This window comes from Artibeus jamaicensis, unplaced genomic scaffold (assembly GCF_021234435.1).
Source record: "Artibeus jamaicensis isolate MK-2021 breed Jamaican fruit bat unplaced genomic scaffold, CSHL_Jam_final contig_548, whole genome shotgun sequence".
Taxonomy (NCBI): Eukaryota; Metazoa; Chordata; class Mammalia; order Chiroptera; family Phyllostomidae; genus Artibeus; species Artibeus jamaicensis.
In genome coordinates, this window is record NW_026521883.1 from 7,794,167 (window position 1) to 7,821,466 (window position 27,300).

General features: G+C 43.9%; 1 protein-coding gene across 2 annotated transcripts in view; it reads right to left on the bottom strand.

Moving 5' to 3' along the window:
• The window catches only part of DIS3L (DIS3 like exosome 3'-5' exoribonuclease), a 31,374-nt gene extending 8,623 nt beyond the window's left edge, over nucleotides 1–22,751 (bottom strand). Inside the window, exons 1-9 of one of the 2 annotated variants that reach the window (XM_037155609.2) lie at nucleotides 22,473–22,751; nucleotides 21,049–21,202; nucleotides 12,279–12,407; nucleotides 10,408–10,543; nucleotides 6,479–6,655; nucleotides 5,195–5,273; nucleotides 4,046–4,225; nucleotides 1,880–2,049; nucleotides 630–791 (exon numbers count right to left, since the gene is read on the bottom strand). In XM_037155609.2, the coding sequence (XP_037011504.1) occupies nucleotides 630–791; nucleotides 1,880–2,049; nucleotides 4,046–4,225; nucleotides 5,195–5,273; nucleotides 6,479–6,655; nucleotides 10,408–10,543; nucleotides 12,279–12,407; nucleotides 21,049–21,202; nucleotides 22,473–22,611 (1,326 nt within the window). In that variant the 5' untranslated portion in view covers nucleotides 22,612–22,751. Of the gene's footprint in view, nucleotides 1–629; nucleotides 792–1,879; nucleotides 2,050–4,045; nucleotides 4,226–5,194; nucleotides 5,274–6,478; nucleotides 6,656–10,407; nucleotides 10,544–12,278; nucleotides 12,408–20,453; nucleotides 20,581–21,048; nucleotides 21,203–22,472 lie in introns of those variants that run through there. The other variant, XM_037155611.2, reaches the window with a different exon arrangement.
• Between the last annotated feature and the right edge of the window lie 4,549 nt (nucleotides 22,752–27,300).

Consider the following 27,300-nt stretch of genomic DNA (forward strand, 5'->3'; position numbering starts at 1 on the left):
TCAATACATAAAAATAATTTTAACTGAAGGAAGCAGAAAATAGTATGTGCACACTATGAATATAGCCATGCCAGAATAATAAACAAGATTTATAAGGATTCTAAAAGATCACAAAGTGATGAAAATAGCTGATGTTTTATGTTCATGAAACTTTTGTCTTCTGTAAAGATTACAAAACTGTTTCATAATGAGCAAGATATTTTTTTGCCCATGGATCAGAGCTGTATGGAACCCAAAAAGCTGCTTCCTGCAGCTTTTTGCATTTGAATGATTATGACAGAGAGGGAGCCCAGTGGGTCTGGAACTAGGCACCCTTGCAATTACTGGGGATGGATGCGCGGTGACTATAAGACACCGACAAACCATTTTTATGCACAGTTGGAAAAAGTGAAAGTTTGAGAGCTGTGAGGCTATAGGAAACTACCCTCTGCACTTGAAGTTGACTTCATTCTGGTCCAAATAGAATAAAGAGGAGTCAGATATTTCCATTATCTATGCGTTCAGAAAGTAGGTTGTGACATAGTGCAATGATTTTTTTCTCTCTTAATGATGAAACAAACAACAACAAAAGCAAAAAGAAAATGTACAAAATGTCTTTGGCTAGACCAACGTTCTCAGGGAAATCTGACCTGAGCTTCTGAGAAAGGGGCAACTGAAATACTGTTTTCTATGAGGATGGTGGAAATTTCTCCTTCCAGATCTCCGATTCTTCCTAAAACACGCACAAAATGTCCATTTGGATACACAGATGTCGACTCCCAGGAATCAATGCGCACAACCACCCTGAAGTCCTGCAGAAAAGGACAGGAGAAAACATGAGCCCAGCGCCCAGAATCAAGTGGGTCAACTAGAAGCACCAAACCAACAAGAGTTAAACCACATGGAGCTCCAAAGAGAGCAGCCAATTTGCAAATAGTGGGTATTTTTTTCATAGACTTTCCTGTTTTACTAAATTTCCAGATGGTGTATAAATGCTTGCCCCAGTGCTTTCAAAGGAGGCATCATCTCTCCACATCAAATAAATGGGCTGGAAATTTTAGTCTATTAAGGAAAGCCAACTGTACCACATTTTAGTTAACCTTTGCAATACAGGGGAAAGACTCAGCTATACATAGTCTAAATTAAATTTCAAAACAAAAAAAAAACCCTCCATTTTTTGTGTGCAGAGTTACTTTCTAATTCCTTAAGACATCTTTTGGTGGGGAAGAAGGTATCATCAGTGTGATGGAACCCGAATGTCCCAAAATTCTAGCAAACCACGGATAAGGAAAGCAGTAGTTCCCACTGGCCTCAGAAAGCCTGTATAAGGCTTCAAGATGTAAAGGAGCACAATGGCCAGGTTACTGGCTGGGGACATCCTGTTTCGGTGTCTCGTTTAGAAACTGCAAAACAGGAGGCAAATCAAATTGGGTGATGCTTGTACTGTTCACCACAGTAAAGGTTAATTTCTAACTTTCTTGTTTGTATCTTCTCTCTGGTGCTATATTCCTTTATGGATAATCGATTCTGTGAAGCGCCACTATATCATCTCTATAGGGCAGAGGGATCGTATTTCTGTATCGCTTGCTAGAAGAAAGCTTGTTAGTGTTGGCACAGTGTATCTATTCGAAGTTTCTGGGTTGGACAGCTGGATAATGTATGTTCTCTCTAGTTGTCTTACACAGCTCTTTCTAGGACATTTCTCTCTGGCCTTCATTTATTAACCAAGGACTACTTAATAGATGGTTCTATATATTTAGAGTTTTTAAAAAACAGGATCCCGAATGCCAGATGCTGTCAATAATTTATCCCTTCTTATGCAAAGGAATTAACAATGTTTCTGCTGCCGCTCACAAGCTGGCAAAGACAGGAGGGACAGCAGGGCTGCCAGGCTGGCTACCTGGAGGGCTTCTGCTTGCTGAGTGCTAATTCGGATTTTGGGGATTCTGTAATCCCAAGGTGTGACGAGGATTTTCTGAGCATTTTTGCCCTGAGACTGCACCTCTTCTCTGGATGGAAATGTCACCACGTAATCCCTCCAGTTCTTCTGAAGGATGCCCACCACTCTACCTTTGGAGAAAAAACAGAAATAAATAAAACCTTAGATGGTGAGGTGTCACCCACCTGGACTCTGACCCATTCAGCAGTAAGGAAGGAAGCAGGAAACCCAATGTCCCACTTTTCTGAAGCATGTCCATACAAACTGAGAGATGCATAAACATTTGGCTTCCTAGCATTTTGTTATTAAGATGGATTTTAAAAAATTTTAATGACATTGTCAGTATGCCCTTTCTTCTGAGGGGCCTGATGTGACATTTAGAATCCATCAATCCCACTTTCCCTTGTGACCTCACCTTATCGACCTCCAGTGTAGGGAATGCTGGGGAAAGTGGATGATTTTCACTGGTTTTAACCCATGCCCGCTACTGTGCATTTTTACTACTTCCCTCACATTTTCCCATCAGCCAAAATCGTTTGGCCCAACATGATAGACAGAAAAGGATACAAATCATTTGAGTTTGATACTCAAGAGTTTTAATCATCACTGACTGAAAAAACAAACTTTAATAGTTAAAAGCGCTGTATTTTCACAAACATTTATGGATCCCCTCCCAGGAATGAGGCCCTGTTCTACGTGGGGATAGAGCAGCATCAAAGCAAAGTCCTTGGTTTCCTGGAGTCCAGTCTGGGTGTCCGTGGGGTGGGAAACAATGACACATAAATACATGGGAGGCAGTGATGCCTGCTGAGAAATACACGAGGGCAAGGCGACCAAGAGTAATGAAGGGTCAGAAGTAGCAGCTGTCTCAAACAAAAGTGACATCTGAACAGAGGCTTTTGTGAGGAAAGGAGGTGTGAGGATGTCTGGGGTGGTGGCAAGGGCAGGTGGGTCGGTGTGGCAGCAGCGGGAAGACGGAGAGGACAGTGATACGAGGCAGCCCAGGCTAGTGCGGCCTTGCGGGCCAGAGGAAGGACCTGGATTTTATTCTGAGAGAAACAAGGAGCAGCCATTGGAGAGTTTTGGGCAAGAGATGTGGCAAGACCTGGACTTTTAAGAGAATCACTGTGGCTTCTATGTGGAGAAAAGACTGCCTGGGAGCAAGGGTGGGAGCAGGAGACCAGTGAGGAGGCTGCTGGGAAAATCTCGCCAAGCGGTTCTCCTGGCCCGAATTAGGGGAGATGTGGTGGAGTGTGGGGTGGCTGAATTCAGTTAGGGCTGCCAAGACTTGCTGATGTATGAAAGAAAATCCAAGGATGATTCCAGGGTCTTTGGGTTGACCAACTGTAAGAATGAACTTGCCATTTACACAGATGAGGGAAGACTAGGGGAGAAGCAGGTTTGGAGGTGGAAACTGGGAATTTGTTATTAGGCATGGCAAGTTTGAGATGCCCACTAGTCATCCAGGACAAGGTGTCGGACAGACAAGATTAGAGGCTAACGGGGTCTGAGCTGGAGATAGAAAGCTTGAGGGCTGAATGAGCTCTCCTAGGGGGAATGGTCAGGAAAAAAGGGATCCGGAGAGGAGCTGGGGGCATCCAAGAAGAATCAGCAAGAGAATCGAGGAGGATCAACCAGTAGGGAGGGGGAAGAACTGAGAAGCCAGCGAAGAGGCAGTGGTTCACGGGCCAAGTGCTGCGGACAGGTTACAGATGTCAAGGACTACTGGCAATGAGGTCACTGATGATCTTGGCAAGTGGTGCAGGGTTTTGTTTTTGGGGGTAGGGGCACACCTGAATATAGCGTCTTTGGGAGCAAATGAGCAAAGAGGAAGCAGAGAGAATGCAGAGTCCACTGTTTCACTGGGCTGCACCATAAACTGAAGCAGAGAAAAGGGTGGTAGCTGCAGGGGATGTGGGACCAAGAGGGTTTTGTTTTTGCTTTAAGATGGGAGATATTACAGCATATTTGGGTGCTGATGAGAATAAAATAAACCTGCAGAGAGGGGAAACTGACAGTGTAGAAAAAAATATATATGAATAAGTGCAATTATTTCTGGATTGTTGAGAGGAAAAATAAACACATTGCAAGAAAAATGCCTCCTGTGTGACTTTCCAGCCGGCTCACCTGTGGGCATGGGCTCACTGGGGGACTCCCCTGTGGCCTTGTCGTCACTGTCGTTCTCGCAGAGGGCAGTGGCTCTTCCTTTCCATTCATTTTTGGGAAGCAGTTCCACAACTACCACGTCTCCATGAATCGAGCGGTTCCGAGCCTTCATCCCGTGGATTAGGATGTCACTAACGAGACCTGTGTTTGGGACAGCCCAGAGAAACGCTGTACAGTCACGGGGGATGCCACACCAGCGAGGCACCTCAGATGTTAATATATCCGAGGTCTAATCGGCTTTCCTTCAAAGAAAAGCTTCCTCCTTTCAAAAAATAGGTCGTTTCTTTTATTCCACAGGGTAGGGATAAAGAAATGTGGCCACCATGTCATACTTTATGTCTTTTCATAAAGGGGCACCGTCAATCATCCTTTAAGGTAGGTCACACTTCCCTGCACAAGACCACGTAAGCCTACACTGGAACCCTGGCACACATGTGCCGGGGCCGCACAGCCGGGGGTGGCCCGCAGGCTGACGAACTGCGGACACTGCAGCACTGGCGGATGATTCTGATGAGCCGAAGCCTCAAGAAAGCCACTGCTTCCCATTCTCCTCCAACCCTGCCAGGCTCCCTGGACTCTCAGGGTTTGGCTCCGCCTTCTCATTGCAGAACTGGGAAGCACATTCCATCCCACAACTTATTCACACATTTTTTTCACTTTTTTAGGGATTCCAGTGTGGCAATACAGCACATGAGGCAGAGCAGGGCAAGGTCTGCCTCAGTGGCAGTTCCGGCCCCATGGTCAGTGGGTGCGGGTCTTAGGTCACCGCGCTTCTCCGGATTTTAGTTTCCTCATGTGTAGCCTTGCATACCCCTCATGGGTAAAAGATGGAAAACCGTAACATCTATGTTGAGTGCTTAGAAAAGCACCTGATATATAATAACCACTCAATAAAACATTAGCTATTATAATTTTTTAAGCTTATGACAATAAAATCAGAAATTATCAATGAAAAGTTAGGAAAAAAACAATTCATGATCCCCACACCCAGTGTACATGGGGACATCTGATATCGCATGCATGATGTGACAATTTTGACTGTGTTTTCTTCATTGCGTGATGTCAGAATGAAGAGGTAGCAGGGAGACTTATGTAAGGCTCATACTGAACCTGAATCTTTACTGCTGGCTCCTTGAAGTCGCACAAAAGCTTCTATTTGTGCTCTGTATTTGTTGACTTTCAGAATTCCCTGGAATCGTAAGAAAAGTCAATGTGAAAATTTCTTTGTTGCCTGCTTTACCTCCAAAAGCTGCAGTTTTTACAAACTACATGAAAACATTGCCATAATATTCTTTTTTAATAGAGATTTTATTTATTTGTTTTTAGATAGAAGAGAAGGGAGGGAGAAAGAGAGGGAGAGAAACATCAATGTGTGGTTGCCTCTTGCACACCCCCACCGGGGACCTGGCATGTAACCCAGGCATGTGCCCTGACTGGGAATTGAACTGGTGACCCTTTGGTTCACAGGCCGGTGCTCAGTCCACTGAACCACACTACCCAGAGCCCCATAATATTCTTATAAAGTCTGTGATCCCTTTATTTAGGAATAATATTCATCACCAACATTTTTTTTCTCTAAAGAGCAAGCCATTTTGAACTACTCCTAGCTATACCAGGTGTTGAAAGTGCTAGGACCTACCTTACCTGAGTGGTGAGTGGTCTTTAAAATACCTTCTCTCTCAAGAACTTTGTGAACACTACTTCCCAGGTGGAAGCACTGGCCCCTCTAAGTGTACTCATCTAAAATACCCACACTTTAGGGAGGGACCCCAGTGTGGTATCCCCCAGTGTCTGCCTGCATAAAATCATCTGAGTGGCTTGTTCTTCAAAATGTAAACTCCAAGACAGGACAGTTCTGCATCTTGATAGTGGTGATGGATACGCAAATCCAGGCATGTGATAAAACAGCGTACTCATACATATACACACACACAAACAAGTACGTGTAAAACCTAAAATCTGAACAGTTTTATATGATTTCTTCTTAAGACCCTGACAGCATCTGGGTCCTGGGAGGTCATAAAGGGGCCCTTGAAATGGGTGGAAAATGGCAAAGGAATGAAGAAGCTGAATTTCACTAATTTTATAATTTTGCCAAATATCCACACCTTGATTCAAAAATACATTCTCTTTCCCAGTGACAGGAGGCATTTACAAGGCTACTCCCGTGATGCTCAATACACAACGCAATTAAGAGCATCATAGAGCAGATCCAAACAGACAGCCACGTCTACAGGAAGTCTGACTCCCAAAAGCGCTTTAAACATCATCGGCCCTGGCTTACTCATACCCGTCTTGTTTACAGCCTTTGAAGTTAGACACCCATGACAGGAGGCGAGTAAAGAAGAGAAGAAAACATGCTGGTTGGGCCTGATGCCCATCTCACCCCCGCACCTGGACATAGCGTCCAGACTTAATGCCGGCCTCCAACACTTCCAGGGGGAGATGTTCTGGGTACTCCTTCCTGTGGCTCTCCTGACTCTCATTCTCTCTTTCCCGTCGAGACTGAAGGATGGAATCACAAAGCTCGTGGGCGGCTTTTAAATCAGGCCAAAAACTGTCCAGGTAATTCTATATTCAATAGAGGCACAAGAGAAACATGGTTAGGAGAGAATCATTCTTCATTGTAGTAGTGTTATAAAAGATCCCAAACCGGAACTGCCGACACGCAGTTTTGAAAAGGTGTCAAATGAGCATTACCTTCCCAAGCCTCGTGCTACCAGTTCATTTTCTGTCATTTTATTAAAATCCCTGGAGTCTTGGCAAATGAACTCTTCTCGGGAGGCTCTTCCTACCACGGAACATTTCCGCCTTCCTGATGACTCTGAACTTCCAGATCCCCTTCTTCCCCCCTCTACACACACACACACACACACACACACACACACACACAGTTTGCTTATTGTTTTACGTATCCCATTGCTGCAGATAATGGCCTACAATGAATGGAAAGAAAAAGCTCCTACATGAGCATTCTTGTCTTTTTACTTTTTTTTACCCTGAAATGTTTGAAATTTATGAAAAACCTAAGCATATAAAAATGGCAAGGAGTAAAGTGTATTATAAGGAAATGTCTCCCTTCCCCCAATCCACTGGCAACGTCAAATGAGCAGAGAGCAGGGAAAGTCAAAAGAGCAAAGCATTCTGGGGCATTAGGCTTCCCCCACTTCACACGCACCCAGAGAACCGAGTCTCCTTCTGTGACTGCCCGCACATGTGGTAACACCCCTCTCATAGGTCACACTCTGTGTTGCTACCAGTGTGACGGCCTGGTATGAAGCATAACTCCGAAACAAGCGGTTGGAGTCCCTGCCAACATCACTGGATGTTATTGCACATCCTGGCATAAAATGAAGCCCTGGACCAAACCCTGGGGGGACCACCCACAAGAGGACAGTGTGCTGAGGCTGGCGGTGTAACTTCTACTCTGTCCAGAGAACACTCCCTCAGGTGTTGGACTCTCACTAAATAAAATCAAAGTTGGATGCGATTTTAACTCAACTTTAAATCTAAGGTAGAGTCTAGCACATTCTCTTTTCTCAACTTATTACTCTTGCTGTTGACTTCAGAACTTCTCCCACTAATCTCAGGGTCCTGTTCAAACTGCTTCCTTTCTTCCTCTAGGCCTCCCGGAAGTTGCCTGTGCCAACATCAGTACCCCGATTCTGCAGTCACTTACCACTTATCAGCACCAAGAATTAGTCTCTGCTCAGTTTACAATGGCAAAAAGCATACTTGTCACACACAAGTATGAGCCTCAGATGACAAGGTTTGGTAAAAGCTGAGTTTGTTTCTGAGGAGAACTGGAAATATTTATTTACGATGGTTAGTGGCAGCTGCTCCTGTGGTTCGGCTGCGGAGGTGGAAGTATAACTACGAACACTGTGAGGGAGGTCAGGAAAGCCAACAGATGGCACGGGAGCCTGGGTATCAGCTGTCTGCACAGGTGTGTGCACGTGCATTTAGATGTACACATTTTTATTTCACAAATACCTTCAGTAAACAGCACTGTAAAGGGAACTGTTAAAGTGAAGACACACTTAAAACAAGAATTTGACTAGCATGGAACACGACAGGCAACTCAGTGAGACGTTACCGTACGGTGGTCTGCTGCCGCACTAACTGGGGGTAAGGCTCGCTTAAGTGATAGCTGTTGCATAAGCCACAGTATAACTTCGCACATTCATTAAACAGACAAATTGATAGCTAAAACACCAAAGGAAGAAGTACTGATAAAAATTTTACCCCTTAACTGCAAATAAATACATTAAATGTTTACAAGAAGTGATTTTTTTTAAAAAGCACCAGGCTTCCAACAAGATAAAATAAATAAAGTGAAATAAATTCATCTAAAAGTCTCCAATTCAGCAAATGCTATATAAATTAAGGCCTGTGTGTAAATAATACTCAAGTCAAAGACGTTTTGTGGCAGAAAATTCCCCCATACTTTTATCCAAGGCTTGAATTTATAAAAGTTACCAAAAGGAAGTTTTCCTATTACAAACCACCTCTTTCCCGTCTCGACTTCAAGTCTCCACAGAGAATTCTGGGCTTCCCTCTCCTCTGAGCTCCACAGCATCTCTCTTTTCCTGCCATCACTCACCTCTACAAAGCCCTCGGTCACCATTTGCTTAGGAAATGCTCTATAGCATAAAACTGTACTATACCACTGAACTACAAAGAAAAGTAATTTTCACGAAAAGTAGAAAAATGTAATTTTAGTCAACTGTCCTCTGCGGGAACAAGACATGATGCATCGCCACAGAGAAAACAAGTGACACTGCCATTAATATCCGGTGCCCCTGGAATCCTCTGGCACGCCGCAACGCTTTTTTGTAGCAGGGCCAAGAACATTCTATTGGCAGAGCTTTAGCAACACATGCACCAGGGAATGCTTACAATCTACAATTCAAAATCCAACTAGACTTTCTGTGAACTGACAGGGGTAATGGAGGGCCTCATTCTAGTTTCTGGATAAAAAAGAGATATCTACCATTAGAACTTGACTGACCAGCTGGGAAGACAGAAGAGACCAGTCATCGATCAAAAGATTAATACTCATTCTACTCTCCCAGAAGGTACCTAAGAAATAGGAGCGCTGCCCTGGCTGGTGTGGCTCAATGGACCGAGCGCCAGCCTGTGAACCAGAAGGTCACTGGTTCGATTCCCTGTCAGGGCACATGCCTGGGTTGTGGGCTAGGCCCCCAGTTTGGTGCCTGTGAGAGGCAACCAATTGATGTTGATGTTTTTCTCCCTCTCTTCTTCTAAAAATAAATACATTTTAATAAAAGAAATAGGAGAACTGTCTTGCTAGGACAGCCCAGGTAACTGTCACCGATCCCGCTGCTCCTCTCTACGAGCCGCCCACCAAGCTGACCCAACAGCCTTCACGTCTCGCCCCTTCTTGTTGCTCCTCTCAGCTCCCGCTTGCGCTCACAAGCGGGGAAGAGTGAAGAACTGCCGGGATACAAGACTGGCCTTTAACACTGTGTTTTGTGTATATTCAGAAGAATAATTTGAGAAGCAATAAAAGCATGACAGTTAAGAGCTTTGGAATCAGACTGCCTGGGTTCTGATCCCAGTTCTGCCACTTTCTACCTGTGTGACCTCGCCTAGTCTCTCGGTGCCTTAGTTGCCTTCCTCACCAATAAATTGGGGATGATAACACCTACCCGATAAGGCTGTTGCAAGAATTAAATGAAATGATACACTTAGAATAGTGCATGGCATAGATTTATGTTGGCTTTGCTATTAGGTGGAACCATGTTGTAGGTCAAAAACAACAGAATACTGGCAATTTTATTAGATTCAACCTATCACCATCATCATCACTAATACTTTTATTGTTGTAACTACACATGAGTTTAATGTCAATGGGGGCTTGTTGGGCTGATGTCTCAGATACTGTAGGCCACAGGTGGCAAACACAAGGCCCGAGGGCCGAGTCCTGCCCTCCTTGTTTTAACCGATCCGGTACCTTGTTTCTATCTGGCAGCAGCGCCAAGCTCTCACTTAACTGTTAAGGGGTAGTTACATTCACACGGCCCTAAAATTGCATTCAGCCCTTTGAAGGCAACCTCAAGGCTGATGTGGCCCCTGGGGAAAACGAGTTTGACACTGCTGCTGTAGGCCTTACAGTCACAGGGGTTTGCCCAGACTTGCTAGAGTCAAACTTAATTACCTGGGGAGTAAAGAAGACATGGAACTTCTTGAAGTCCTCCTTCATTCTTTATTTTCCTTTTCTGTATTGCCAGCGGGATCTAGAGCCCTCTGGGAACTACTTAAGAAATGAAAACACAGACACACACACCAGCTGGAAATACCTTGAAGGAAATGACAAACACTCCTTCTGTTTCACTTCCGTACTGCTGAACTGCCTCTTCATCTTCGGTCACCAGAATCACTGGCATCCTTTCCCGGCAGTGGTGATAGTACCAAACAGCTGCGTTGTATATGCTCCTAGAAAAGCAAAGAGCACGTGAGCACCCAGGGCAGACCAACATGGAGTATTGTTCACAACTTCACACCTGGCTTTTAATCTGCTAGCCTTTGGTGCATGCAGAGAACCATTCATTCATTCAACAACTGCTCCTTGAACATCCACCATACATACACCCCAGGTTGGCTACAAAGGTGACTCAAAAAGTGCTGACACCTCTTTTTTCCCTAAGACATCCAACCACCACCACCACCTCTTTCATTTCTTGATACCACGTGGCCTAGAAACCATGGGGCTCTGCCATCTGTCAACATTTTTTATTTGGCTGCATGACACAGCGCCACACAGGTAACAAGCTATGTGAGGCGTAAAAGATGAAAAAACAAGCTTTCAGCTAAGAGAATAACGGGGCTGCAAGTAGCTGAAGATCATAATCCGAAAAGGCATGATGTGGAACCACAAGAAATGTCTGAAAATATTCTCAAAAAGCATCTGAACCGAATAACAGAATCCAGGTCTAGAGACGTTTGTTCAAGACTGGGTGTTTCCAGTGACGTGTGTAAATTCGACAGTCAATTTCTGTGGGCACTTGTTTCCCTGTCCGCAAATTAAGACACTAGAAGTTCCTTTAGTTCTAGAAATTAAAAAAAAATCAGCCAACGTATGCGGATTACCAACATTATACCAATATGTAAGACCAGAGTTAGATGTGTGACCGTTCAGAGCACTCACAAAAAACCTAACCTTGAGAAACATCTGCTTTTCCGCTTCTGGTACTGAACCTTGTGGGAACCTGGGCATTATAATTCAGGACACTTTATGTCTCAGTGCTTATTTTGCTTTAGAGATTTTTGATTTTTCATGGCTATACAGATAAAGAATTATAAAGAAAAAGATGATTTGAATGTTTTGTATAGACATGACCTTTTAAAGTTGAAGGTTTCTTTTGCTCTGTACAGAAGAGAACCTGTGCCATACACCCACCTGACTGTGGCTGGGTGGGCAGTTCCATCCCTACCTCAGGAGTCCAGCACGTGGACTTACCCTGGGGAAATGACCCTGAGTTAAAGGGAGCACTCACCAGAAGCCCCGACCTCTGCCCTTCAAAGGGACTTCTCAGGCAGCTCTGCAGCTTCTCGGACGGTCCCGGCAGGACCGGGCCCCAGGCTCCCACAGCCGTTACTCACCCTTTACTGCTTCCCTCCTCTGTCTTACTCTCCCTACTCTCTGGCTCCTGCTCATGGGAATCGCCGCAGAAGTAAACAACCCACACTGAGTTCTTGCTTCAGGCTCTGCTTTCAGAAGGATCTAAGCGACAACACTGCTCTTGCTAAAATAGTTCTACCAGAATTGACCAGCTTAAGTTTAATAAGACTAGTTTGGATATTAGAGCTATACCAGAAAAACTGAAATCTTAGGTTAAAAGTAAGACCCCCCCCCCCAAACACACACAAACAAATACCCACAAACATTAAAGTTACGACTTCTGGATCACTGGAATGATCTTGCTGGCTGGGAGGGTCTGGGGACTATACCTTCCTAATTGTAATTTCTAAAATACATCAATTATGTATCAAATGATGTACCTGAAACATTGACACATTAAGCATTTCAGCATTAATCATGGTTCCAGAAATAATTGTTGATTTTAGCATAATTGTTGGTTTAGCATGCTTAGACCAACTGCCAAGTACCAAAGACAAAGAAATTACAGAAGACGATCACATGAACGCTCGCAGCAACCGAGTGCCGTACCTGGTCTGCCACTTCTCCATGGACTCCCCTCTCTCCCGAGGGAGGTAGCAGTCCTGCTGGAATTCATTAGCAAAGAGAACGCAGTCATGACGCGCATCCTTCAGGAGGTTTCGCAGTTTATTATACTGTCTGTGACACAGAGGGGAAAATTAATCTAACATAACAGGTACTCATCTACTGCCAGCTGTTGCTAACGATCAAAAAAGATGAGGCATGTGATAGAAAAAAGATTACTTATTGAAAATCTGAGAAACATTTATTTAATATTGGCTCTAGTGGGCGCAGTACCATTAGGCAGGTGTTTCTCAATTTTGTCTGCTAGAATGTGCTGGGGGGGGCTCAGTAATTCGTCTGTGACCAGTCCCACCCCTCTACACCCCTCTCCCCTTCTGAGACTTCTGCCATTCATTAGGCACCGTCCCACGCAGCCCCCACTTGAAAGGTTCACAGGAGACGCAGAGGCAAGCAGGCCTCGGTACTTAATTTCTGTACCTCACTTTGTTCTGTAAATGGCATTATGCATTAGTACATTTTACTTGTTACTGGCAGCCCTAGAAAAGGACATGTAGGGTAACTTAAGTTTGGGGATTTATCTATAAATTTTATTTATGCAGCCATCTCATTTACACGAATGACGTTAGCTTCATCCGTCAGAGAACTAACAGGGAGTTTTAAGGTTTCCCACCAGGAGATCCCTGCAATGTTAGCCAAAGTCACAGATCAAATATGAAGTCTTATATGGGTCAGTTTCTAAGAAGGTGCTTTCAATAGTTGGGGTATTGTAATATGAACTACAGAATATTCAGTTATTTTATAGGAAGTCGATTGATACTAAATCAGATACTAATTAACATAAATTATGCAAGGTGGATGACTGGCATTTAGTGTAACAAAATTTGTGCCCTTCCATTCCCACCACCAGGCTGCCATCATGGATTTTTGGGAAATTAATCTTTTCACTAAGGCAAAGGCAGAATTCTCCAAATAAATGCTAACCATCATTGTTTGTGTTGTCTCAGTGCTTCATTAGAAAACAAGAAGCACTGATTTTATTTCCTTAATTATTCTAAATTTGAGCCATCTTAAAAAGAATCATCCATTAATACAACTTTTAAAATTTTCCTACTAAACAAAGGAATTCATTTCTGTGAAGGGCAGCTTTCCTTAACAGAGCTCCGCCCATGCAAACCAAACTGCTCTCACCTAACATGCCTGGGACATGTTAGATCAGAAACCCTCCATGTCCACAAAGACACCGAACTCATGTTTGAAACCCCTTAGATTGTGGGCAGAAGAGCCTGCAGGACCGTTAGCGGCGATCGTCCCTGTGGAATGGCGAGGCAGAGGCTTTCTGCTTCACACATTTCTGTCATGCATGAATTTTTAAAAAATGAGCACTTGTTTGTTAAGCAATAAGAAATATTTTAGAAAGGGCTGCATAAAAACATCTGTAATTTATGCCCCGGCCGGTGTGGCTCAGTGGATCGAGTCCCAGCCTGTGAACCCAAATGTTGCTGGTTTGATTTCCAGTCGGGGCATATGCCTGGGTTTCGGGCCAGGTCCCCAGTTGGCTGATCGATATCTCTCACACATCAATGTTCCCATCCCTCTCCTTCTCCCTCCCTTCCCCTCTCTCTAGAAACAAACAAGCAAACAAATAAATGTTAAAGTCTGTACTTTATTATTTTAGAGAAAATACCAAAAATGTTGTCCATTTTCCCTGATCTTATCCTCCACAGTATTTGCTCTATTTATCTACCATCACATTTTATACACCCCTAAGAAAGCACCTGAACTTAGTGCAAATATGTTTACAAACCACACCTCTTACTAAACGTCCTTAGTGCGGCAGATCTTTGCTGCACTCCCATGTGCCAGGTCTTTTGCTCCACTGAAGGCCCTCAGGGGCCACCGCCCAGACACCCCACGCTGCCCTTTGTCTGTGTGCAGTACTCCCGTTCATGGTAAATACACCAGAACCACCTGCTCCTCAAAAAAAAATCAAAACCAGAGCCAGAACTAGCATATGACCCAGCAATCTAGTCCTGAGTGCAGACCCCAAAGAACTGAAAGTAGAATTTTGAAAAGATACTAATAAACCCTGTTCCGAGCAGCATTATTCACAAGAGCCAAAAAGTGGACAACCTAAGTGTCCGTCGACAGACAAATGGAAAAATAGAATGTGACGTATATGTACCATGGGATATCATTCAGCCTTACAAAGGAAGTTCTGATACATGCTACGACATGGATGGAGCTGGAAGACATGATGCTGAGTGACATGAACCAGCCACGCAGGGGCCGTGTGCCCACACTTACATGAGTTTCCGGAGCCGTCAGATCCGTAGAGACAGAAAGGAGAATGGCGGTTGCCGCGAGATGGGGCAGGGGAATGGAAGGGTAGTGTTTGATGGGGGTAGAGTTTCCGTTTGGGAAGATGAAGTAAGTTCTGGAGATTGGCTGTGTAACAATGTGAATGCACTCAATGTCACTGAACTAGACATTTTTAAATGGTACATTTTATATTATATACATACATTTTACCACAGTTACAAAAAATAGCTATGCTATTTGGTAAAACAAAGCAAAGCAAAACAACAGAACCACCCATTTCAGTGGGATAAGTGCCGTGAGAGGAAAAGTGCAGGGTGAGGGGGACGGAAAGCGTCTGGCGGGAGGCAGCACATGCGTCCCACTGAGTGACAGCTGGTCCGACAAAGGGCCATGGGGGACAGAGGGGACGGATACTGAAGTCAGCAGACAATGCGGTTCACCTCCGTGTCTTCAGTGCTTAACCCATAGTAGGTGTTCAATAAACGTTTTCCAAATGAATAAACCTCTCACAACTCTGTGACGACAGTGATCCCAATACCAGGGATTCTCAGAAGAAACGGACATTTTCTGTTTGTTAGACTTCACGCACGGCACACACATGGCACCGTATTCAGTGCACCTGCACTTCAGACCTGTGGGGTGGCACCAAATCAGAGTAATGACAATTCTTCCTGATGTTTAGAAAAATATATTACTTAAAAAGAATTTTCTCATTTTCAGTTTCATTCCTGTATATTTCCTTAGATTTTTAGTGTGTGCTTCCATCTGTCAGCTATTATCAGGGGGATAAAACGAATGAATGAGAGACACAAGAATACTGACGGGGAAAGCAGGAGAGAAACAGCGAACCACTCGGAGTGTGACACTTGGGTTTTCCCAGAGGTAAGCAGGCTTCTGTTCTCATTCAACAGTGCGTGCATACCGTCCAGTCGCATGTTTGGTTACTCAGGGACAGTGGTGCATTGAGTACCCTGCATGGAGCCAGCAAAGGACATCACTGTGCCTGACAAGTCTGGCCTGAATGACAGGAGAATAATAGTTTCAGAGAGTCCGGTACAATAAAATTATCTTAAGTTTTAAAAATTTCAGTCTTACAGAGAGTCCCTAGTTTTCCTGGAGTGGCTTAAGTGTTTTCCAAATCTCTGTTATGAAAACATTCCAGACAATTTCTTAGGCGGACAGCTGAACCCACCTTTAAAAAAAATTCTTTTAAACAAGAACTTACTCATTTAAGGGAGGAGTTAGGGGGTAGAGGAACTGAGCAAAAGGGAAAAAGGACTCAGGGACATGACCCACAGTGTGGTGATTGCGGGGGTGGGGGGATAAAGGGGGACTAAATGGTAATGGAAAAAATACAACAAAAATGTTACTGAGCTCTTAAAAATTAATTTATTGATTTGAGAGAGAAGAAGGGAGGGGAAGAGGAGGAGTGAGAGAGGGAGAAACATCGATTTGTTGTCCCACTTATTTATGCATTCCTTAGTTGCCTCTATGTGCCCTGACCAGGGAGGGGCTGAGCCCACAGCCCTGCCATATTGGGACCATATTTTAATCAGCTCAGCTTACCCAGCCAGGGCTGAACTTACCTTCTTTAAATTGATTTTTTTCCCCTATTTTTATTCAGTGGTGGTCTTACAGATGCAACACTCCTTTCCCCTGCTGATGACATTCTCTGGAGATTAGAAGGGGGTCCCACAACCAATGGGAAATTGAGCTCTGCACCCAATATTGTTTCTTCAACCAGGTTTCCCAAACCTTGGTAGGATCTCATAGACTTACTCTGAGGTCCTTGAGTTTTCTACAAGAATTTTAAGTTTATGTTTCCACTTATATTAGGTGATATCTTAAAACATCTCTAGCAGTATTTTGGATGAGCTGCACGACTACCTTCTAACTGCAGTGCTGCTCGGGGTCAGGGCCTGCCCTGTTGGAAGCCTCAGGCACTCCTAACTAACGCAGGACCTTTACTACCCCTCCCCCTTAGGTCCCCCCATGCTGCCTCCTCCCTCAGCACTTCTGCAAGCCAGAAACCTTAGTGTTATCCTTGACACCACCTTCTCCCTCACCTCACTTACCTAAATCCATACTAAGTTCTAAGGGTTTTTTTTAAAAAGGAACAGCTTTATTGAGATATAATTCACATACCATAAAATTCACCCTTTTAAATGCACAACTCAGTGGTTTTTAGTATAGTCACAGAGCTATGCAATCATCCTACTATCTAATTCCAGAATGTTTCATCACCCCCAAAAGAAACATGCCCATTAAGCAGGGTTTCTCCATTTCCCTGACCCCAGCCCCTGGCAACCTAACTCATCTACTTTCTATCTCAGATTTACCTATTCTGGGCATTTTATATAAATGGAACTAAACACTATGTGATTTTTTTGTGTGGTTGGCTTCTTTCACTTAGCATAATATTTCCAAGGTTCATCTATGTTGTAACACGTATCAGTACTTCATCCCTTTTTATGGCTGAATAACATTTCCTTGCATGGATAAACCACGTTTTGGGTGACTGTTCATCAGCAGATGGACATTGGGTTGTTTCCATTTTTTGGCTATTATACATAGAGCTGTACAAGTGTTTGTGTGGACAGGTTTTTAATTCTCTTGGTCACATACTTATGAAGTTCTATAGATTTTACTACTTTTGGGGAATGTCTATTTCTCTCCATCTCTAAGATACCAGGATGTCTCATCTGCACTAAAGCAATGGCTTCCTGTCTTCTTCACTCCAGGCCTTTGCTCCACCAGCCCAGTAATCTTTTCAAGACAGCAATCTGATCACACCATCCCACCCTGCTTAAGAACCTTCACTGCATCCATGAGGCCCACCATCCAGTCCAGGGCCCCTTCCAGTGCCCTGAGCAGTGCTCCCTTCCCTATGACCTTGCCCGGCAGTTCCCTTACCTGGAAAGATTTTCTCCTTTCTTCAGGTTTATACCTACTCATCCCTGAGAGCTTGGCACAGGCATCGCCCTCAGGAAGGACTTGTCCGTCTCCCTGGGTAGCCTGGGCTCCCCTGGAGCCCAGCACCTGTCCCTCAGCACATCTGTCACATCTGTCTGCAGTTCTCCATCTGTTCCTGTGATTACCCGATTGCCGCCCGCTTCCCCCTCACGGCCATGTCTGCTTTTGTCCACCACTGCTTCCTCAGTGCCTGCACAGTGTCTAGAACATATAGTCTCTCAGTAAATATTTGTTGAATAAAAAAAATAAGCACCTGGGAGGTGGGGGGAGCTAGGTGAGGGTAAAACGGGGATAAATGGTGATGGAAGAAGACTTAATTTGGGGGTGGTGAACACATGATACAACGTTCAGATGATGTACTATAGAATTGTATATTTGAAACCTATATAATTTTAGTAACTAATGTCAACCCAGTAAATTCAATAATAAATCAATGAATAAAATAATACAGTTTTAAAACCTAAAAAAAAGAAAGAGAGAAAAGAAAAGAAAAAGTATGGCAGGTGGAGGAAGGTGGTGTTCACACACACACACACACACACACACACACACACACAAGTTGTACCCCTGGAATCTATATAATTTCATTAATTAGTGTCATCCAATTAATTCAATTAACAACAACAAAAAAGCCACCTGAATAAATGAATGAATGTGGTCAACAAGACAGCCTTACAGAGTTATCAAGAGACCCTTCATTAAATAAGTATTTGAGGATTGTTAGATGGCAGAATGTGTGATTATCTTGAACAATCAAAACCTTAACTTCTTCATACTGTTTTATACAATATACTTTTTAAAAACTTAAAAAATATTTTATTTATTTCTTTTTAGAGAGAAGGGGAAGGAGGAAGAAAGAGAGGGAGAGAAACATTAATGTGGTTGCCTCTCATGCTCCCTCTACTGGGGACCTGGCCTGCAACTCAGGCATGTGCCCTGACTGGGAATGGAACCAGCGACCCTTTGGTTCGCAGGCTGGTACTCAATCCATTGAGCCACACCAACCAGGGCTGTTTTGTACAATATACTTATGAGAATGGGCCATTTTCTGCATTAATATCACTGAAATAAAAAAACAAAACCATATTAAATACAGAAGCAGATTAGAGCTATGTCTTTCTGTCATTAAACCCAATTCTGACAATTTCACTTCAGTAAAACAGTGTCATCTGTTACATTTTCAGTTTCTGATTTTATAGTTTTGTTTATTTAACCCGAAGGTCCAATTTGGTCTTAGTGTTGTATTAAATATTTAAGCATGAGGACCTACACATAGATATATGTTCAAACATATTTAAATAATAATACAACAAAATAATTTAAATGAACACTGTGTGTCCATGAGAAACATTTTCTTTTAGAAATAAAGTCAATGACATGACTCATATTGAGTAACACTGATGTACTGAATGGGGAGTTAGATCACGCTGGCCTCTTGAATCCTCTCTCACTATAATACTCTATGATCCGTATCTCATATTACATATTGTGGAACTGAAGCATGAACTATTGAGACTCCGGAGCTATACTAAAGGAATTCAGAAAGGGGGTCAAAAGAGGAAAGCAAGGCTTCCTTAAACCAGCCACTAGACCAGAGCAGGCATTTTTAGCTGACAAAGCTTTCCTACAATCATGTTCCTAAAAGCATATCAAACAGAATGAATTATTTACTAGCATCTCAAAAATCTCCAAGGAAGAACTCAAAAACAAAACAAAATGTTTCCCAACATTAAATAAAGCAAAACACCACAGAGCTTCTGCTACACCACATTTGGTTAAATATAAAAAGTCAAATGACTTGCACTTAACACTTATGAATGCCAAATTAATAAAGCACAATCCTAGATGTTATATATTCAACAGCTCTCATGAATTCTAAGGTTAGCTTTCAAAAGGGCACTTTCTAGGGCTTAGGTCCTTTTGGTCATTTAGCTGTTTCAACCTCAATACACCAGCTGGTTTGCTTAACACATAAACAAAGCACCACATCCCCAACTTGCTGATTCCTTTCCCACCTCTTTTTCCTCTTCATCAATCATATTCATTATCCTTCCTTTAAGACCAGTCTCAAATCTATTTTCTTCAAAGGACTTTTTGGCCTAATCCCCACCCCCATCCCCATATTTATTTCTGCACTTTGCATCGCCCACACTAAATTCTCTCCAATGCGTCTCAGGTGTGTTGCAACTGCCTCCTTGCATCCAACCCCAACCAGACAACACAGGCCTGTTGAGAAAGGGACTGAGACTTTGTACTACTCCAGGCCTGAAACTAGAGGCTCGAAAAGTGCCCACCGAATGGAAAAATGAGCATGTTATCATATGAGCCTATTTCATAACTCCTCATCTTTTGTTCTCACATTTAGTATATTCAGAGACATGGTAAAGCGATGGAAAACCAATAGTTTTTCATCAAGTTAACTATTTTTTGAAATGTTCAGGAAAAAAGGCATTTAAATCCCAACTCTTTGTTTTCGAATAGCCAAGCAATTGGTTTTTAAAACAAAGCTTAATATTAAAAATACTTTTGAAAACAGAAGTTGAAAAGGATCTGCAGTGTGTGAGCAATCTGAATGATAACAGCAAATTGATTTTAGTTGTAGAAATTGAAATATGACACCTGGAGCAGCATTTAAACCTGAATGTGTATAAACATTTACATCTTTCTGTCTGAACAAAATCCACATCCCGCTCATGTTAAAATATTCTATCTGGAAAACCTGCACACAATCTGGTTAATGCATATTTTTTTTTGAACTGAGCATATAATAAGGACAACTTATCATTTTCATATACAAATAAACACACTTCATCTTTTACTACCAATGTCTGAAGAAATGACAACATTTTAAAAAGAATAAATGCATACCAGTAGTTTCTGCTTTTTAAATGACTTGGGGTGTTAAGAGTTTGGATATATAATTGTAACACTGTATGCTGTTTCCATACAGCATGAGTCTTCTCAAGTTCAAATCATAAATCTTTTCCCAATGTTAAATGAAACAAAACCAATTTTTAGGGTATTTGTTTAAAAGGTACAAGGTAAGCATTTTAGACTGATTTCAATAAAAAAATTCTATGTTTAGCAAATACAATTACTATGGTTGGTAGTCATACTAGTAATCTAAAAATAAAACAAGTAATTTCTGGTTTCATTGAATAAATCACTACAAATATAATTTGTATCCACAATAAAGGAGTCTAAAATTTAAAACTAAAGTACTTTTTTCTCAAGGGAACAAAAAGTAGGCTTCTGAAACAATATATCTATAAATGAGATTAGTTAATATGCATTATCAACAAGAAATAAACAATAACTGTTATAAAATGCAAATTAAAAGCCCCAAATCTTAAACACCCACATACTGGGGACACTGCAGCTTTGTGAGCTACAGTCAGATCTTTTGGACAGATGATGAAGTGGAAATATGAAATAATGTTATAAGTAATGCAAAAACAGATACCTCCGGCCTCTTTGATGCTGCACAGCTTGACAAGCTGTTTGCATGAAAATAATTCCCTTCAATTCGGGAAACTCAAGGATCTCCAGGTAATCTTGAACAACTTTCCAATCTGGGATCATGTAATGAGTCACATCGCCAGGCAAGAGTTTCCCATCTGAAGCACAGTTCAAAATGTAAGGGATTAGACAACAGTTGCAAACCTGGATTATTATTATTGCAATGTCGTGGTGCCCTTGTGTGCAAAATAACTTCCAGCCTTAACTGTGCTGTGCAGTTTTTAAATGACCAGACAAATGTACTTTGATAGAGGCCCAAACTCCAAGGTTCAGGTAAATTCAGCACATTCATTTTTCTGAAGCTGTAATAGATAAACACTCAGTGTGGTTTACAGTGTTGCCATGGATCACGAGATGACAGATTTTTTAAAACAAGCACATTAACTCATGAGAATCTCACATTCAAATGAGGCACTCGAAAAATCTGTTAGTCACTTGTTTCTGTCCAGCAATTCAAGTAGGTTCTATCTCAAGTTTGTGAACGTGAGCGGCAGTCACCAAGAGCCAGAACAGATGCTGAGTGCTAGCAAGGGCAGTGGCAGGATTTCCGCCCAGACCATGTCAAGGAGCTAACTGAAATGTTCACCCTAACCACCAATCCTTAACCAAGCTAGGGATTCCAAACCCTGTATTCACTGAAAAGGCCCAGTACACTCATCTCCCACGGGAGGTAAAAGACCCAGTAAGCGTCTGCGTTCAGTGGGCCACTCTTACAGCCTAGAAACCAGGTGCAGGAAGGTCCAGTGCACAGCAGTCCAACTCCAACTTCCCATTTGACATTCCAGTACAAGGAGTGTCCAGATAATTCACCAACCCTTAAGTAGAGGGCTTTCCACTGGATAAAGGCCAGAGGCCTCGGTGCTGGGAGGTCAGTTACGTTGTAGGGAGCAAAGAAATGTAAAGTGAGCAGCAGCAGATCTCCGCGGTCATGCCACTGACTGGCGTCCCCAAGGATTCAGGACTTCCCCCATTTCACGACAAGCGACCTTGGGGGGGCAGGAAGGGGCAGGTTCCTGCGACCAGGCCCCTCGGAAAGCCCCAATCAACGGGCCTCTGGGCGCCTCCATTTCACAGGGCGCAGCAGTCGGGGTGTCCTATGGGGAGAGCCCCAGATGCAGAGAACCTTCTGGGGCCGCCGCCCCTGTTCTGGGGACGGAGGTGAAGCCTGGGCTGGAGGCCGAGGAAACTGACTCGGCGCGTCCTGGGCCTCGCGCTCCGCCTCTGGTCGCGCCCTTCCACCTCCTGGGACGCCCGACTCCCGCTTCCCCGCCCCCGCTCCCTCCGGGCCGGGGCTCCACTGGCTCCTGGTGGCGGCCCTCCTCGTTCCCGCCTGGCCGCCCCCGCCCTCGCTCACGCCCGGGCCCTGACCGTTGCAGCAGGTGGCCGGCTGCGGGCAAAGCGGGCTGTTGCAGGGCACGCTGGGCCGCACGTAGTGCTCCCGCACGATGCGCACGGTCCGGCCCTGGAAGGTCCTCAGAAGCAGCACCTTCTCCAGCTTCTGCAGCATCGCGGCAGCGCTCACCGGGACGGAGCTCCGGGGCGCTCGAGTTTGCCCGGAGCGAGCGGCCGGGAATCGGTGGGCGCGGCGCGGCACGGGGCGGAGGCGAGGCCGGGGTTTCGGGCCCGCCCTCTGGGTTGGGGCCTAGTCCACGTCGGGTTGCCGGCGGGCCCGGCCCTCCGAGCCGCCTCCGGCCGGGGGTTTGAGGGCTGGAGGCGGCCCGCAGGAGGGGTTCTCCAGCCCAGCCGGCTTCTGCTAGGGGCCTCTGAGTCTCCCCTCCCCACAATTGCCTGGGGGCAGGGAGGTTGGGAGTGGGGGTAGGCGAAAGACTTCTGGGAGATAAGATAATATATGAAACCTAGCTTAAAGTCTTGTGAAGAAAGATTTGATGCAACTAAAAGCGATTGTTGTACTTTGTTTCTACCCCCAGGCCCTTATGGGAACATTAATATGGGTGATTATTAGTGTTTTCTGTTTGTCGTTCTTGCTGTCCCTGAAAGAGCTAAAAGGTTCCGCAAATAAGCCAGCAACCCTGCCAGCCAAACATTTTTTTTCCCTTTCAAAACATTGTATTTATTTTTAATTTCATGTATTTTTAATCCAAATAAAAATTCAAACAGTGCACAGGAAATGCAAACCAATCCCGTCTCCGGAGGTGTAGAAGTGTCTATTTAACCCCAGCTTTATAGTGTTTGCAGCTGCTGGCAAAGGAATTTTTCTTTAAACTTGCTGGAGACTCATACACAGTCTCTTCTGAGATCACACACCCCTGGCTGGATAGATGCCGCCGTTCTGTCAAGCTCTCAGGGAAGACTTCTGAGCCATGCCAGAAGCTTTACATACAGCTGTCACATGTAATTTCCACAAGTCAGTGGAGTCGGGCATCACTATCCCCACTTTACAGGCGAGGAAACAGGGTTAGGGAGGTGAAATGGCCAAAGTTACTCCATTATTAAGTGGTAGAATCAATATTCAAGCCACAATCTGGCTGAATCCAAAGCAGACTCTTAACTAATTACTGTGTTATTCACAGATGAATAAAATATAGCTCTTGTATCTAAGGAGTTTATATTCTGCTGGTTGAGCTCTGGTTCAGGCAGTGCGACCAGCTGGCTGGGAGCATCAGAGCTTCCTATTGTGCTGAAGTGAGCAGAACTAGGGTGTCCTGTTGGATCGCTTACTTTTACTCTAGGGAGACATAGTAAAAAGAGTCCTCATCCCTCACTAGATTTTTATGTCAGGTTATCTGTAGTGTGGGATAATGTGAGTGAGATCCAAGATGGAATTTCACGAGTTAGGGAAACGTCACAGGGTTGGTCCCAGGCCAGAGTGCCAGGAGGTCCCATAAAGCAACCGACCCTGCGGGAGGCCCTTCCTAATTTAGGTTAGTTCTAGAGACCCCAGAGGACAAGCAAGTAGCCAGATTTATCCCCCACATAAAATGCTTCTGACAGCTGCCCAGAATTCCCTCCACAGCCCCCCAATTTCATTTTTCTCTTACTTCTGATTTTATGTTCTTAACATCTCTCTTTGGCATTTTTTTAGCTTTAAGCTTTCTCTAAACTGTAGCTAATGATCTTTTGAGGAAGAGAGTGCATCTGGCGCTGCACTGAAAGCTGATTTTTATCAGCATTTAAAATAATCCAAGACCCATCAAGCACCTTTTTTTCCACTTGCATTGAGGCAATGATGTATAAATTATGCTCTTAAAAGCATGATCCCTTAGTTCTTGGAACTGATGACCGAAAATTCAATTTTTACACACACACACACACACATATGCATGCACACACACATTTATTTATTTTTAGAGAGTGACAGAAGGAAACGTTGATGTGTTGTTCCACTTATTTTGTGCATTCAGTGGTTGATTCTTTTATGTGCCCTGACCGGGGATTGAACCTGCAACCTTGGCATAGTGTGATGACACATATCGGGACTGAGCTACCTGGCCAGGGCAAGAATGCCTTTTGTTTGTTCACAGACTATCTTATTCCTCTTGCCTGAAGAAAAGGTTCCTATGTCAGTAAGAATACACTAGGTTATGCTGCAGCAACATACAACTTCAAAATCCCGGTGACTTAAAAACATGTTGGGTGGGTGTCAGGAGGCTCCACTCTGTGTTGTGCTTCGCCAGAACCCAGACTGATGGAGCTGGTCCTCTCTGGCATACTGTTAGCTGTTCAGTGGCAGAGGGAAAAGAGCCCTCTAGACAGATTTAACCCAGCAACTAAAAGCTCAGTCTGGAAGTGATACACCACACTTCTGCCTGTTGGCTGGAACTAGTCACGTGACCACACCCCCAACGGCAGAGCTCTGAAACCCTTTGGTGAGCAGCATTAGTGACTACCTGGGTGTTCCCAACTCACACCCCTTTGTCAGTCTGCTCTGCCATCATCTTAACTCTTGTGCCTGTGCCCACTCCAGCCGAGCCCACTACCCAGTCTCTGCTTGGGTATTTTACCGCGGTACTCACCTGTTTTTACATCCTCACCCCTGCTCCCCAGTGGCCAATGATCCAAGCATAAACCACTGTATCATCTTTGATCCTTAACACAGTTCTTCAAGGTAAATATGTTTGTTTTGACAGAGGCTAGCTCTCTGTTCAGCGAGCCCATGCCCTCTTCCTGGGCACACAGACGAACCACATTTCCCATTCTCCCTTTATATATAATAGATAGGTGTGGCCTCAGAATGTAATGGCACAACTTCCAGGACTGGCCCATAAAAACCTCCCACGAATTCTCCTCTTTCCCATTTTACTAGCTAGATGCCAAAAAGCCCAAGGGACCTTGAAAGCCATCATTGAAGACAGCAAATTCCCTTCTACCCCAACAGTATGGGGCCCAGAAGGAATGTGCTGAGCAGAGCCCTACCTCTCCCGGCCAAGAGCATCCACAGAAGATTATTGCAAGGGAGAAACAAACTTTTGTTATTGCAGCTAGCATTACCCTAGCTAACACACACCCACGCTACAAAGGAAATTAAAGGCTGAAGAGTCGCTTTAAAAAAAAAACACAAACCTCCACTCCCTTGAGGAAATAGGGGATACTGGGTGGAGGTGGGGGCAAAGGGGGAAAAGTCAGGACAACTGCAATAGCATATCAATAAAATATAATAAAAAACAGCAGATAAAATGTCTTGATGAAGATGCACAAGGATTCTACAGCAGTTCTAAATTGTGCAGTCCTCTGGGAGATGGGAGAGCGGCTGTGGTCTACAGTGCTCTGGTTTGGTCTGGGCTATGGTGCCAGGGCGGCAACACACCGAGAAGGATGCTTGGCGGTTTGCTTCTCTTTCCAGTTTTTCCTTCCCTGTCAATCCAAGTGCAGATGGACAGCCTGGTGCCCAGATAGCAGAATGCTGTGACAGCTTTCAGCACTCTCTTGCTGATGGAAATCTCGATGGTGGCTCGGCTTCCCTGGTGCATGACTGCAGTCCTCTTCAGGCTGAGCACCAGTGTGCTTACACTGCAGGAGTCTGTAGCATTTGCATGGATTTTGCAGATGCATTCTGGGAGTGCAAACATCAGCAACCACTGGATTATAATCAAAAGGTCTCATCAAAAGGTTAGCCTAGAGAGGGTCGGACATCTTTACAAAGGGCTAAGAGGACAAGGAGGTTAAATGTATTAAAGAAATCCTGGAAGGTGGGCTCTAAGGACTAGAGTAGATTACTGAAGCAGGCTTTGAAATAGTCTGTCTTGATTTATCTATTTAAAATTACAGTGGTACAGCATGCTTGTTGCAACACATTCCAACAATACTGAAATACGCCAAGTAAAAACATTGAAGTTCTGCTGGCATCAAAAGTCCTTCTCCCAGGTAATTTATCATTGTTGATAGTTGGTATGCATTCTAGACAGCTTTAATTTTAACCCCCACATTTGCAACTGTTTGAAGTGTTTGTCAATCTATGCAATATCAGCTAATTATACCTAGCATTTGTCAAGCTTTACCAGGTGCCAGGCACAGCTCTAAGCACTTTTCCTGTGTTTCTCTTTTTAAAAAAAATATATTTTACTGATTATGCTATTACCGGTGTCCCATTTTGCCCCCTTTATTCCCCTTTACCCTGCACGCCCCCTCCCACCCTCATTTCCCTCCCTTTAGTTCATGTCCATGGATTGTACATATAAGTTCTTTAGCGTCTACATTTCCTATATGATTGTTAACCTCTCCCAGTCTATTTTCTACCTACCATTTATGCTTCTTATTCCCTGTACCTTTTCCCACTCTCTCTCCCTACCGCTCCTTTGCTGATAAGTCTCCATGTGATCTCCATTTCTGTGGTTCTGTTCCTGTCCTAATTGTTTGCTTAGCTTGTTTTTTTTGTTTTGTTTTGTTTTAGGTTTGGTTGTTAATAGCTGTGAGTTTGCTGTCATTTTACAGTCCATATTTTTTATCTTCTTTTTTCTTAAATAAGTCCCTTTAACATTTTATATAGTCAAGGCTGGGTGATGATGAACTCCTTTAAATTGACCTTGTCTGGGAAGCACTTTATCTGCCCCTCCATTCTAAATGATAGCTTTTCTGGATAGAGTAATCTTGGATGTAGGTCCTTGCCTTTCATGACTTAGAATACTTCTTTCTAAGAAGAATACTTCTAGCCCCATCTTGCCTACTATGTTTCTTTAGATAAATCAGCTGGTAGTCTAATGGGAATTCCTTTGTAGGTAACTGTCTCCTTTTCTTTTGC